Source organism: Tachypleus tridentatus, chromosome 3 (assembly GCF_004210375.1).
Source record: "Tachypleus tridentatus isolate NWPU-2018 chromosome 3, ASM421037v1, whole genome shotgun sequence".
Classification (NCBI taxonomy): Eukaryota; Metazoa; Arthropoda; class Merostomata; order Xiphosura; family Limulidae; genus Tachypleus; species Tachypleus tridentatus.
Genome location: NC_134827.1, coordinates 15202965 through 15219215, shown reverse-complemented (window position 1 = coordinate 15219215; position 16251 = coordinate 15202965). Strand labels below are relative to the sequence as shown.

The 16251-nt window shown below is 29.3% G+C and overlaps 1 protein-coding gene across 3 annotated transcripts in view; it reads right to left on the bottom strand.

Annotated features, from left to right (window-relative positions):
• Positions 1-1926: 1926 nt before the first annotated feature.
• LOC143246407 (ATP-citrate synthase-like) overlaps positions 1927-16251 on the bottom strand; it is a 59795-nt gene continuing 45470 nt past the window's right edge. For all 3 annotated transcript variants that reach the window (XM_076493056.1, XM_076493057.1, XM_076493058.1), the window contains exons 22-27: positions 11877-11970; positions 11303-11608; positions 10110-10253; positions 7616-7729; positions 5778-5937; positions 1927-5244 (exon numbers count right to left, since the gene is read on the bottom strand). In XM_076493056.1, coding sequence (XP_076349171.1) covers positions 5144-5244; positions 5778-5937; positions 7616-7729; positions 10110-10253; positions 11303-11608; positions 11877-11970 — 919 coding nt within the window. In that variant the 3' untranslated portion in view covers positions 1927-5143. The remainder of the gene's footprint in view (positions 5245-5777; positions 5938-7615; positions 7730-10109; positions 10254-11302; positions 11609-11876; positions 11971-16251) is intronic.

The following is a 16251-nucleotide window of genomic DNA, read 5'->3' as shown; positions in this document are numbered from 1 at the left end:
AAGAGTATATAACTTCAGGTGTGAAACGCACTCATCGTGAGTCCTCGAAAGGGTATCAAGGAAGTTCCGAATCAGATAGAAGACCCAATACTATTCGTAAGTTTGTATACAAATCATTAGTTGTAATAACCGTTACTATAAATTGTATTAGTTTGTACATTAAAATATATTTAAGAAAGAAAACTGTGTGTCTCAATCTTGTCGAAAAATATTATAAATATGATTGTTATCAACATGTAATTAACTTTTATTTTAAATTGTCATTTAATTCAATTTCAGGCTATTTCAACTTGTAGTACGCGAGTGCATTTATCAGAACTTCTAAATATTAGGCTAGTATTACTGAAACATTTTGCTAATATTTTAAATGAATATCACGATTAAGTTAGAGCTGCAATTGTGAGCTTATTTTACCTGTTATCAGTAGTTTGGTTGATCGTAATGTTACATATATATTACAGGAGCTCGACATGTTTAGGTCAGAATTAATGTTTTACAGTTGATCTAGGTATACATAACCATTATGAAAATAGTAAAGAAAAATTTAATTGGGATTCATGTATGAACTAATTTCGACTTTCACCAAGGCATCCCATTTGTAAGAGAATTTTAGCTGACATGACCACAGAAGATAGAATGTTCGAACAAAGTTTATTATGTTGTGTGTGTGTGTCAACTTCGTGATTATATCCCACATAAAAAGTATACCAACTTTTTACAGATGTCAGGATTGAGACCTTAAATCTTACAGCTGAACTACTACTACTAAAAAAAAAAAAGGGGGGGGGAATATAATCGCGTCGATTTTCATGAACTTAAAATGTTGCTTACAATAATATTTTACAATAAATCATGATGCTATAGTTAACCAAACAATTGTTGCTTTTAATAATTTCTCCATGTTCTCAATTCTAGTTGCTGTGAAAAACTTGTAATTTAAGCATCCAGAGACAAGATGAAAAGTGTATTATGTTTTTCAACCTCACTAGAAACAACATATGTGGTTTAAATATCAGTAACCAAATAACATTTGGTAAAATACTAGAACAAATGAACTCAGATTCATTATAATATAATTACAGATTTGTTAAATTATTAGTAACTTTCAATCTCATATAAACTTAGGTGTTTTAGTTCATATAAAATACATTTCAATGTTGCCGTTTTGATGTAAAAATAAATGTTTAATGTTGTAGAGGCAGTTAATTTGAGCAAGTTTAAATGGAAGCTTTATAGATAAGACCGGTCTTCAATTTTTTTAAAATTTATTTAATTAATAGCTTTAGTTTGGTTTAGAGGATGAGACAGCTGAGATGAACCAGTAAGTTCCTTGTTGTCTACTCAATACTCTCTGATCAGAATTTGCAAATATACTCTGTTGAATAGGTATATGCATTTTTTCTGTTATGTATATTTGTTCATTAATTTTATGGCATTACGGTGTGAAACAAACCGGATATAAAATATTTTCGTACCTCATATGATTCTTAAATATCCACTTTTGTGTCGTTTTCCATATTTGATATTCCCTAACACGAAAAAAATTACTTTCCTGACTTTACAGGTGTGTAGGAATCTTGGTACTGTAAATTAAAGTTCGTATATTAGCTTTGTAGTGTTAAAGGTAATTGCTCTCTTTTATTCTGTTAACTTAAACATCTCATTCCAGCTGCAAGAATAACCAAAAATTATCTTCTTTGCAGATTTAGTTTGTCTTGTTCAGCTGATTGAAAGACTCGCGTGATAATATTAAATTGACAGCATTTGTAGTTTGACTCAATGTTATAAAGCATTAGCTTTTTATCCTGTTTTTAGGTAATAAATATATACCGAATGTCTGTGATGTGTGTGCGTGTATTACACGTGAATACACAGCAATATATTTTTCAAAATAATACTAGTTTCACTTAATGAACAAGACTAAAGCATAGGGTAACTTTTTCGTTTAATGTAACAAATATAAGAACAGAGTTCATCAGAGTTAATAATGCCCAACCACCATTTAGTAAGACTGACAACTTATTTCAAATAAAATAAAAAAAATAAAATTTAAGAACCATTAAATCAAACTGAGCAGTTAAAAAAACAACTCAGTTAACTAATAACAAATATTTAAATTATCAACTTAATTTGTTCCAAATAGTAATAAATATTTCACAGAAAAATATGCAAGAATCTTTTTAAAGAACTTCATCTTGTTACAAAAAAAAAAACACCAACAAGAGAATGTAAATAAACACCAGAAATTATAAGTATTCACATACTGAATGTAGTCATTCATCTCAATATATCACGGAGTAACAATGTTATACCACAGGATAGGACAGTGGTTCTTAACTTTAAAACATTACAAAAACACAATAAAAACATCAACCAAATCATGTAAATGTAAACTTCAGGGAATATAAAATTTATAATTATCAATACTTTTTAATTATGATAGTGTGAAAAACAAATACAAATATTATAAAAGGTGTTATATATTCAGCATGTATTAAACCCTTCATTGGATAAAATTGTATTAAAAAAATAAAATTAATAAACTGGATAGGCTGTAAGATGATATAATTAAGTTTAAAACTACCCTAGACTGAAAACTACCATTCAGGCTTTCATTATGTCATGATAGTGACTTGGTTTCCAGAAACGTTACATATATTTATAAAAAAAGTGTATTTATGGAAAAAAATCACATATGATAATGATATGGAAAATTCATTAAAACTTTCCTCTATTCAATGTATTGGTAATTTTTCTTTATTTGGCCAAACAAAAAAAGCAGTGTAAATTACTTTAACTTTGAATAATATCAGCATTTATTGGTATTAATGCATATATCCAATATAAGGTAAAATCTCAGTAAAAGGATAAAATCAGAAACGTGAAAAACAAATGTCTGTTACACTAATGAATTTTTAGCAAAAGAGTTGGGGGATTTTGTTCTAAAGTATATCTATTATATGGCTTACTAGAACTCCCACACCTCTATGCATTTCTGAACAACAGATTGTCTTAAAATAACTAACATTCTATAGTAACATTAATAAATTAAAGAGTAAAGCTTCAGGAATCAAAAATGTTTCCTGAACAAAGTGGCAAGCATAAAAACAGTATATGAATAAAGGTACTGGCTCTGTGTAAAACCACAAAATGAACTGATGGCAATTGAAAGGATTTGTATAATTTCTAACTAAATTATTTCCTTTTATCTGCATATATTTGAAATCATTTGTTTTTTAAAACAGAATATCTGACAATACTCCACGTGCCCATTGACACAACATTTTAAAATTTACAAGATGCTTGGTCTTCAAAGGGAAAGGAAACTAACTTTTGATCTTTCCACCATAGAAATATTTTCTGTAATAATGTTACTCTTAACAGCACAAATGTTCTAGACAAACCAAAAACAATCTAAACAGCAGTATTTTTTTTATGAATTTACTTTTGTATTTTTTAAGAACTCAGTATTTATATGTGACTTTCTTCAACCAGAGAAAGCAAAGTTAAATTTGTAGTTTTGCCAGCACATTAAGTTTCCAGAATGTTGTAAATGTGTACTACAACCACAACAGAAACTGTTAAAACTAGCATCAGCCACATTGGCAGCAGAGGGTGTCAACCAATGAACACACTTCGAATGTTTTTAAAGTGCAGTTAATTTATAAAATTAAGTGTAAAAAACAGGTAGGCACCTAAACAATTTTAAGGAATGTTCATCATAAAACAATGATAAAGATTTGTGAATCAACCTTCACAGTTATCTGTACTAAAACTTTGAGCTCCTTTTTTATGAGCTCAAATAAAATATTACAAAATGCTGGGAAATCCATCTTAAAACGTTTTCAGTTGTAATGAAAATGCTGTGAAGAATTTAAGATTTTGCTGTTATTGTATGAAATAAAAAAAATATGAAACTAATTTCATCCTCCCAAAAAGTTAAAAATTAAATCCTTACAATTCTTGTTAAACATTAAACTGGTAGTTTTCTTATAATAAAAGAAAAAGTTTTCTATTTTGACTGATAAAACATACAAATAACTTAGAGATCATGTTTCAGAGAGATCTGATGAATACTTAACTAGAAATCTGAGATGTTGTTCACAATTATTTTTCAAGTAGATAGAAGTCATAGTTGCTTTATGTTAAAAATGATGCATTTAAAAAAATTTTTTTTACTGGAATACAATTTTTAAGGATTGGTTTGTTTGTTATGAATTTTGTGCAAAGTTGTATGAGGGCTATCTGTGATAGCCTTCCTAATGTGGCAGTAAAAGACAACAGGGAAGGCAACTAGTTACCACTACACCACCACCACCTCTTGGGCTACACTTTTACCAAAAAATAGTGGGATTGACTTTCACATTATAGTGCTATCATGGTTGAAAAGGGCAAGCATGTTTGGTTGGATGAGAGGAAATTGAATCTTTGACCCTCAAACTGCAAGTTGAGCTCCCTAACCACTGGTCATGCCAGGCCATATTAAAGAAAAAATATTACCATTAATTTTGTCCTTTTGAGGAAAATATTTACTTTATGAAATAGTAATAATAGTTTTATAGAAACCACAAGTAGCATAAAATTGTAATTTAACTGAAATTAATCTTTGCATTCATAATTTCCTGTCAAAAAAGAAAAAAAATTATTTAAACAATGTTTCATAAAAAATACCTAAATATTAAAAATTCATAAACTATATTAAACTTCATACTTGATACAAAATTTATTAAAAAGAAAGCCCATGTTATGATAAAAAATATACACCAAATATAATATTTTGTAAACAGATAACACACAAATTTCAGTATAAAGTTCACTAGTGACATTGAAGATTTGGAATGTGTCTGAAATTCAGATCTACCTTATGAATTTAATTTAAGTACATAAATTAAACATAAAAAGTTAGTATAATAAATTTTGTTTATGGTCTTAAATCTTTAGAATAGGCACCACTTGTTATTTTTGATCACATTAGATAAACAGAAATGAATTGTTACAGCAACAAAGTACAGAAAGCATCATTTACAAACTTGCCTAAATACAGTTGCACCATGTCTTAAGACAGTGACTGCTTTAGTCTTTTTTTTTTAAATACATATTGTATGTACTTTAACATATTTCAAATCTGACATAATGAACACCTTTATCTAGAATCCATAAGAGATTCTGGTACGACGTAGGAGATGTCATCCCACGGGTGACGATATAGCCCTTGTCTCAGCCGACGTTGATCTAGGTAATGTCCTGAGCCACAATGAAAAAAAAACTGTTGTTATTAGTGATATGGTCTAAACAATTGAACAATAATTACATCCTATTCAAACATACACATCATTGATCTTCCTAGAAACATAATGAAATATAATATCTAAATAAAAATATACAAATACTTATATCTAGTGTTCTCAACATATAGGTTTCAGCTTTAAAAGGCATTGTGAATGGGTTGAAAAGATCCATAAAATTTTTTAAATGTTAATATATTTAAAGACAACTGTTTCCTTCTTTCCACCTGCAGTTGTGCTACAGAAATATTGTTTTTTTAGTATATATACTTTTTGGTTGGGTGTTGTAAAGTTATGGAATAATTCAAAAGTAAAGCATATGCGTAGAACTGCTACTGTACCAATTTTTTTTTCTGAATGGTAGTTATTCTTTTTTGGTTTTCAGTTACCTATGAAATGCAAATCACAATTGCTATAACAATAAAAGAAAAGAGGACATGGACTGAGAACGGATGAGCTATACAATTTCTAATAATTTCCCCCAAAACTCACCTACGAACCCAATTGAGCGTCCCAGTACAAATAATCCATTCAAGACTCCAATGTCAATATATTCTTGGGCTTCTTCTTGGGTGAAACAGCCACTGTTTCTTAGCAAGTCCACCACAGCTGTTGCTGTGACACCATCCACGTTAAGAATCAAATTTGGTTTCTAATTTTCATTAGGAAAAGAAAATCTATTAAAATATGATTTCTATAGATAATAAACTAAAACACTGAACTATATAAAACCAGAGTACAGTACATTCTTTTACGTTTTACATTACATGTCACAAAAAAACACAACTACTCAAATTCTATGTTTGGTGTCCTGAAAAAATCCACTATATGCCAGCAAATATTTTAAAGAATGTATATTGAGAAAATTTAAAATCCTAAAGAATCTATATTTTCATATTCTTTTCTTGACCTTCAATGTCAAACATAAACAATTATTTATTTTAAATATTTTATAATTTTTTTTTGTGCAGATATAAATGCATAGTATACAACACAGGAGTAGTAGTAATTGTTTATTTTTGAATTTTGCTCAAAGCTACATTAGGGCTAGCTGCGTTAGCCGTCCCTAATTTATCAGTGTAAGATTAGAGGAAAGGCAGCTAGTCATCATCACCCACCACCAACTCTTGGGATACTCTTTTACCAGCGAATAGTGGGATTGACCATCACATTATAAGGCTCCCTACAGCTGAAAGGGCGAGCATGTTCAGTATGATAGGGATTCAAACTAGGGACCCTCAGATTACAGGTCTAGTGCCTTAACCACCTGGCCATGCTGAGTTTAGTAGTAATTGTGTGAAGACATTTGGAATTGTCAAACTATAAAAAATATAACTAGGAATCATAAAAAGGATGATAAAGTAAGTAAGAGATATTAAGTTATAAAATATTTTGGAATGTTTGTACTTCTATAGTAACAAAAGAAAGTATACTTACATATAGGTGACATAATAATTCATAAGCATGATCAAAATATTTTAATACATACATGAAATACAATAACATACACTAAATAAACATATTTCATTATGCTTACAAATCTGTGTCATATATAAATCCAAGTCTCTTTGTATAGTGTGTTTTCCTACACACAAAAAAGTGTAGTTAAAACAAGATTTTAATTGAATAAAAATAAACAGAGAAAGCAGAGTGGATAAACTTTAACTAACTTTGTTTTTGAACATATTTTAACATAATTTACACAAGATGTATTATATTTTTGTACATACACACATTTAGTTAAGGCTATTTATATTTAGCTAAAAAGCTGTATTTGAATGTTTTTATTACATATTCTTTGTAAAATTACGTCTTGAAAATTAACGTTTAAAGTCACAAAAATTAATCAAAGAAATTAATAAGGGGAGAGAAAACTGAAAAGTAATACTAGTGTTTTATTATATGTATTCACATGTGGAAACTTATTCGTCTTTGTTATATATACCAAAGCACAAATACCTTTCTGCCTGTGGATACACATGACAAAGCACTAGGAAATTAAACTCTTATAGGATAATAAGAAATGATACAGCAGTTAGTTATGCTTAGGCTTAAGTGCCAGAGGGCCAAGTATGCAACAGTCATATGTATTTTTAAAACTGAAAAGAAGTAAGATTACTCTATTGTGCTATGTGTGAGAGTTTATAAATAAAAGCTTTTGATGGAGCACAAACAAATGAAATACATTGTAATATGTCTACTTTTTGCAAGTGCATGGAATAGCATTATGTAAAATCAACACAAATTTAAAACACACTCCTTAATTAGGCCTTTTATATTTTGCTCTAAGAATATAATGTAATACTTTTTGGAAATGTTATAAGACAAACCTTTGAAGTTGTAATCTTTTCAACTTGAAGAGCATAGTCTAACACGGGAGTGGCTGGAAAATGTTCTCTTACATACTCTTTCAACAGCTGGACTCTCATGTCTGGGTTGTTTAGCTGTTTATTACATACCAGAACATAATAAACTAATTTCAATAAAACTATTGTTTATCTGTAAAAGTCAAGTTGAAGTATTTAGATTTAATAACTTATTGTTTATATATAATTAAACCAGGTGAAAATTACTCTTGAAATAATTATATATACAGTATATATTTGTTATTTATGATAAATTTTATTCACTTAAACAAACATGTTAATTAAGGAAATGTTTGATGTGCCTGTTGTACGTTTTATTTCATTGTATGTGAAAAAAAATTATTTGATGAAATAGCTTAAAGTTCAGAACAACTTTCTACAGACACGTTTTCAGAATAAAAATCTCATTTTTATATGTAATATTTATATGAATTTGCAGCTTTGATATTTGAAAATATTCCACTGTAATTTTTTTCTGAAACAACTGAAGATTGACTACAGATTAACTAAAAGCTGATTTCTTTGTTTTAATTAAAAAAGTACCATATGAAATTATACAATGTTAACAATCACAGACATACAATAAAAATAACTCTTACTGAACTCAAATCACATTCATGGCAATCCTTTTTAAATAGTTAATAAGAAGGTTCCATTTAATATGTATATAGAGAGATGTGTGAAAAATGGTTTGACTAGCCTAATTTATGTAGTTTGATGAAAAACTTGCTTCTCAATCCTGCTGCAACAACATAATAACATTGAAATATAAAACGAAAGAGCTAAAAAAAACAACAACTAATTGTGTTGCAACTTTGTGATGACGAGATACCCACCTGAAGAAAAAATTCAGAGTGTATTGAAATCAACTCAAAATCAAAAATTTATTTTTGACAATTTTTACATTCAATACTAAGTAGAATTTCCTGATTGAACAAGTTTCAATCCTGAAGTATTTTATTTTAATTCATGGAAGTATGATTACACATGTATGTCCAATAATTATTTTAATTCAATGATGCAATTTTGTCAAAGTAAAATTCACTAATCTGGGCATGATAGTTAGAAAGCTGAAGAGATGCCAACTATTTCAAATGACTGAGCGTAATGATTGTAGACAGAGCCCTTTATCATTTGCAGCTACAAAGCCTGACCAATGTCTCTAAGCTGTTTATTATTATATTATTATTATAACTATTATTGTTTATTACTGCTATAGATTGCACATTTATGACTGTTTTGTGTATTTAATAAATAAATTTAAAAAAAAATTTGAAATTATGTCTTTTATTTAGTTCAGAGTAACAAACATACTGGTAAAACAACATTGAACATGCATAAACAGAAAGCAGAAAAAGCCTTTGTGTAAGGACTAGTTTATATCATGTTTTGCAGCTGTTGCAGCCTTTGCTTTCATGAGAATGTAAATTATGAGCAATGACAAATTGTGTGAACATCACTTCTGCATTTATGGTTTCATATTCTGAATTCTTACTCACAAATGTCGTTATCTGCATTGTTTTTGTCTTCACCTCAGCCTTTTGTTGGTGAGATGCCGATTTTGTATATCTGGAACAATTGTTTATCCCACCATGCACCACAGAAAAATTGATGTGAAAAACTGTACAAAACGCATGACTGTCACTGACTTTTGATGCAATAACTGGATATTTTGCACCATACTCTTTCCTAAATTTTTCATTCACAGTTTTAGTCCTTTTAGATTTGCCAGAAACAAGACAAGCTGATGAACGAGGCCTCTTTTTTCTATGCCGCTTAGAAAACGAGAAATACCCATCTACACGAGAGCTGATTGGCTGACAAGCACTGATGACGTAATTATGAATTCCCCCACGCACATTGTACAGAGAAGCACAGCACTCAAACTATTGGTAGACGTTGGAGATACAAATATTGTTTTATTATTTCAAGCACATACATGATTATCGCAAGTAGCCATTTGGACTAGGTCTTTTATTTATTATCAAAATTTATTTGTATCTTACTAGAAATTTTCTTTTCACCCCTTTCAAGCCCTGGGAGAACAATTTATCACTTTATTGTATAGGCCTATATAATATATAATAATTTGGGAGTTGCAACAAGTCGTAATATTTGTCTGTATGAGCGTATAGTCGTAATGTATACACCAAATGATGATTACGCTCTAATCGTAATGGTTGGCATCTCTGAAGCTGTTTTTGAAATCCATATCACAAAATATATGTATTTGCTATCACACTGATATACTTTAACTTTTCCTGCTGATTAATTTTATAATACTTAAAATGAAAAATCTTTGCTACCATCAAATTAATAGCTCTAATATACAAGGTTTTTCTTTGATCTTCACAAACTGTTGTCAAATCTCCAGTTAGTGTCTTTTTCCAATATCAATTTTCTCCTCAGATAAGATTCATTGTACAAAATGTTACATATTTAACTTTCCTTCCCATACCGATTTTACTCTGTGGCCAATCCCCATGATTAGTTCTCCTTTTTTTCTCATAGTGTTCACAAATTCCATAGGAATCATTCCACCATCATATGCTTGAGTGAACTGCTTGGCTGCTCCATCCAATGCACCACCAAATCTATCTCCCTGTTGAAAGAAAGTCAAATGACTGGAAATGATCTTCATTTAAAAATTTCTGCAGGGTATTAAACATTGCAAATGTATTAAGAGTCAGACATCACAACTTAAACATTTCAAAACATCTATTGTTTATTTACCTTAAAGAACATCTTAAATCAAGTATAATTTTTATAATTTTTTTAAACCTCTTAGGAAAAAACATAGGTGTGAGGAAGCTGAAAGAAATTTATTTTGGACAGTCACTACAGAAATAAATTTTGCTAAATTCTGCAAAAAATTAATGCTAGTTTTTAATATTCACATTAAAATAGTTATTTTTTAATACTAAACAAATGTGTCACTTAATTTTTCTTGTAGCTTTAAAAAGATTAAAAGATTAATGTTTAATCAGTAGACATTCCAACAATAACGGTTATTTCTAGTTAACATAATTCTAAAAGTCGGTAGCTATAGTGATTCTGATGGACCCGATTCTATCATAGGGTCATAAATATGGAATTATAGGGTTATAAAATACATTGTGCTGGAATTGGAGATTCATATTTAAAAGAAATAACTAAATAAGTAATTTGAGTTTAAATATCTGTATATACAAAGATGATAGCTAAGAAAACAATAAATGTATACACTTGTGTAGGTGTTCCTTCATCATACTATTTATTCTTGTTTATCAGGTTTAGATTCAGTTGAGAAGATTTTTCACTTACATAATACTTGCTTTTCAATGTAATGCATATTTTTATATTTCAGTTATGATTTAGTGCTGCAGTATAAATATGACAAATGTAATTCTATGAGTATTGCCAAGAGTTATGTTAAAAAACTGTTTTGATAGCTTTTAAAACAGTATTACCAAAGATTCTCAATATGAAATAACTAAAATGAGGTATCTGGCAAATTGCAATAAAGATTATGACAAATAAATATACTTTACAGGTAGAAAATGTTTCACTTTATGCTAATACTGAAGTTCCCTTAGAAAAATTCTAATATTTCAGTTAATACTTTTAATTAATTCTTAAAAAAGTACAAGCTGAAATAAGCTTAAAACTTACAATTGTGAGCAGGCCAGAAACAAGGGATGATACAAGATCCTTTCCTGCCCTTGCACATACTATTGTGTTGTGAGCACCAGAGACAGCAGGGCCATGATCAGCTGTGATCATGAGTACCATCTCCAAGAACTTGCAAGCATATTTTGGCAATTGTCGTTGGAACCACAGTAAACTAAGTACACCTCCTATTCCAAGTTCCCCCTTTATGACCTTAGTGATGGGGATCCCAGCATAGAGAAGTTCTTGTCCTCGTTCATCACAAATACTTGTCATAAAAGAAGCTGGTTTTCTAATCAACCCAAGTTCCTTAAATAATGAAACAAATTACACTGAAACTTACACTGAAACGTGTTTTTAGTTTTATGAAAAAATTTCCTAATTTCAAATATAGTAACAACTGAAATGACCAAAGCTGACCAGACTAAGTCCACCCAAGTAAATGCAGCAAAATTGTATTTTTATCTACTAAATAAATTTCTAAACAACTCAGCAAGAAATAAAAATATATGAGGATAACCAAAATAAATTGACCGTATTTTCCTGATAAACATTATTGAAAATTAAAAACACTTACTCTTGCCCAACTGTAATCCATTGGGACAGTTGGAGGAGGAACTTCAGGCTTTGGAACAATAGTTCCTTTTCCTACGAGATCTTCATAAACTTGTCTAATAGGAAAAGCAAACAAAATTAACTTCTTTAGTTTTTTTTGCCTATATTCCTAATGATTTAAAATATATCAGTTTAAATCTTTATTGAAAATTACAGAGTTTGTTGTTTTCAGAATTTATGGAAAGCTGCAAAAGGGCTTTTTTTGACTACAGCCATCTTTAATTTTGAACTAATATACTAAATGAAAGACAGTTAGTTAATAACACCCACTGCAGATCTTGAGCTACTCTTGTCAGACTGAAGAGTGGGATTTCACTTTCACTCTCAAGTGCATCTACAGCCTTGAAAAACAGAGTTGGTTTTTCAGCAACAGGATGCAAACCATGAACTACTGGATTCACAGTCTAAAAATGATAACCACTAAGTCTAGTACAGGGAATCAAAGAGATATTTAAAATACTGCTGAGAAAAAGTTTACTAAAAGCAATAGACCAAAAGATCTAGGAGACTTTCCCAACCTTACACACTGAAAAACTTATTTATATGTTTCTAAAAGAAAATTATCTAATTATATAAATGCAGATTTTAGTGCATTCATTAAGCTGAATGAACTGAATGTATGATAACAATTAGAAACACATCATTTCAGAATGAAAATTACTGTCTTCTAATGTAAAGTTGTATTTATTTTCATGTAGAATGAATTTTATGTTCAAGTGTAAAACAAAATGAGCAGATTTAGATCTGACAAGCAATACCTTCGCGATTAAAATCACTTCAATTAAAAAAAAAACTATTTCAGACAGCTATTATAATACTGATGAAACGTGACACAGGAACTCATCAATTTGTGAATATAGTGACAAATATTTGAGCATATATTAAAATTATGAAAATCCAATTAATACTTTAATTATACCTAATCTAAAAATTACATGTTAACTGACAAAGTATGTTCAGTCATTAACAAGTTTAAGAACTTAAAATACTAAATTTTTTTTTATAAATTACTACCTTTGGAGTCTACAGATTACATGATCTTCAATAATTTTATGTTTTTGCCTCCTACAACATGTGTGACACATATATCATTTGGTGCATAAATAGCTTAGATAAGTGTGTTTAAAAAGTCATCAGTAATTTCAGGGTTAAACACAATGTTTAGTATTTATTTCATAAATATGATTAAAACATTAATGTGCATGCACTAATGGGAAGTGTTTTTTTAACTTCATTTCACTATGCAAAAGTTAAATTAGGAGTAGCAAAATACAGACATCACCCTATGCATAAGGGAGGGATAGATGTAGCAAGTACTATGCACTGCAAAGGAATGTAATCTGTAATCCCTCAGAACTCCATCTCACACAAGTGTTTGTGTGTAAAGATCTTGTGTGTGAATTTATTTATAGATGGTAGCAGTACTGTCATTTGTTTGAGTAGGGACTGGTAGCAATATCACTGAAATTCTCCCCTGATATCAAGGTTTTGAAAGCATCGCTGTATCTGCCATCTCTTACAAGTTCACTGGTTTGTCATTTATGATCATACAATTTGGTATAAAGTGTTTTTTGTATGATGAGGTGTTTGGTGGATATCACGTGTTGTGGAATAGATTTAACTCAATTATGTTTAACCTCACGGTCAATGAGATGCCCTACACAGCCATCAGCTGTGTGTAGAACTCTATGTACCTAGCCCCACATGTGAAGAGTTGAGGCATGTCATTGACTGCTAAAGACACAGCAGTGTTTTTTGGATACTGGTATATTATTTGACACAAAGAATATCAGTTGTTACTTATAAGAAAATTTTCTGTATAACATTTCAGATTCCATTCAAATCAAATTGTCTTTTTCCTTACCAAATTTCCATTTATCACTTTCTCTCAATTCAGAAGACTTCAATTTAATTGTATGTATGTAAAGAACATTAAGTCTATATAATACAGTAAAGCCTGTCTAAGCCAGAAACTGCATAGGGCAGAAACCTGAACAAGCTGGAAATATCAAGATTTTGTAGAATTATAAAAGGCTCTCTATTTGGTGGAACCAATGTAACGCAGATGAAAAACTATCTTTCACCTACCTCATATATCAACAAGTAGGATTAGAATCTGATTAAGGTGGAAAAATGTTTTTAATAAAATATTAATTTCTTATTTAATTAATAATTTGTTAAATATTGATAAATTCTCGAACATTTTATTACAATAAGTATTGGTTAAATATATTTTGTTCTTTTTTCTGCTGTCATTATTTTTGCAGTTAAATTAGATTCATGATTTGTAGAAATATATTTGTCTTTTAAATGCAAAATTCTACTCTTTAAATAATTCTCATGAAAAAAATAAATTCCTATCTTCCCTAATTTTAAAATTTTGAGAAAATGTACCATAGGGAATAAGTAAAAGTGAAAATCTGCACTGTTTCAAAGATTTAAGGAAGAATCAACTTCCTGTGGAATGAAAAATGAATAATAAAGTGTGGATGACAAGTGCTATATTCGATGAATTTTTGAACAAATTAAACAAAAGAATGGAAAAAAAAAAACAAGAATATTCTATTTTTACTAGATAATGCAACTTGTCACCCAAATGTTCAACTTTCAAATGTTTGTTTAGTCTTTCTACCTCCATGTACAACATCAGTTTTACAGCCACTAGATAATGGAATTATACAGTGTATAAAATTGAAACACAGAAAATTGATGCTTCAGTATATTATTGTGTCTGAAACGACCATGAAAAGTGATGTTTTAGATGCAATTGCAGTTTTATTTCTAAGTCACTCAATGAAATGCGTAATAAAGTGCTTTCAAAACTGTGAATTTATTCTTGATAACGGCAGATATTGTGGAGAAATTGTTTGAGAAGACTGATGCAGACAATTCTGTAAACATTGACAAGAATATTTTAACAGAAACTGATGAAATTGATTTAAAATCTATAATTGAATTGCAAGATAGTGGTAACAGTGTGAGAGATTCAAAAGATGAACAAAATGGAAAAAGACAGTGAGGAAATAGAAATTCCTACTTCATCGCAAGTGTTAAGTTATATTAACACTATCAAATTGTATGGAAAAATGAAGGGGTAAAATAAACCTCATGAAAAGGTCGTAGAATTGGTGTTCTCTTTTAACCGTGTGAGAAAGCCCATTAAAGAAAATGAAACAACTGTATTGGACACTTTCTTCAAATAAATTTAAGATTTTGTTTGCATATATATATTTTGAATGCCTATTTTTGTTCTTATTCTAATAAATATAGCATAAACAGTATAATAACTTTGTGAATAAACATCTTACTTTCCTTGAGTCAAGCAAGTATAATATTCCACTTAAATTATATATAATTAAGGAAATGTGTGTTCACTATGTCTAAGCCAGAAAACCTGCTTAAGAAAGAAATTTTACCTGGTCCTGTGCGATTCCACCTTAGATAGGTTTTATTGTATAACAAAGTGAAAATAACATTACTAAAACTTTTTTTTATTTTAATGAACACAGAAGTACATTGATAAATAGGACTACAGTATGACTAAATTTAAACATCAGATATAAATATATTGGTCAAATACTGTGTGCAAGTGTTTACTCACATACATACATATATACAGTGCACACACATACACTACATACTACTATGTTCATATATCATAATGAATAGATACTTATGAACATTATAGTTCAATCTGATGTAAGCAATAATTTAATGAATCATATTAAAGATATGAACCTAAATGGATGACTGTAACCTTATTTTTTACTACATGACTAAGGCTGACAAAAATAAGAAAATCAGCTATACTAATGTTATTTAAAACAAACTTTCAGATTATTAATTTTATACTGAAAAAATTACAAAGATACAAGATCAGGTTTATCTCTGACACACCTATAAATTTGGATACAATTTTAAGTTAATTCTGAGATATTAAGCCTATGTTAAAAACTAGAGCATTCCTCCATGAACATAATTTTTATTTATTTCTGCAAACAATGGGCATTCTTACTAAAACCCTTAACAGGCAAGATGTTTGTGTTACAAGGAAAGAATACGGTTTATAAATGTTCAATAGAATGTGTTTAAAGTATTACTTACTAACAGTAACATCTAAAAGTAATGATTAGAAAATGAGTAATTATAATATGTGTTTATACACACACACACATAGATATAATAATTCCAACAGAAATACACTACTTAATACAATAGTATTGTGTAAATTAATCCTGTAGAAAATAAAATTCCAAAAATGATGAAGTTTTAATATATTACTTAGTCTATAAATTATAATACAGCCTCAACACTGGCATTTTTGTTGTTTTTGATAA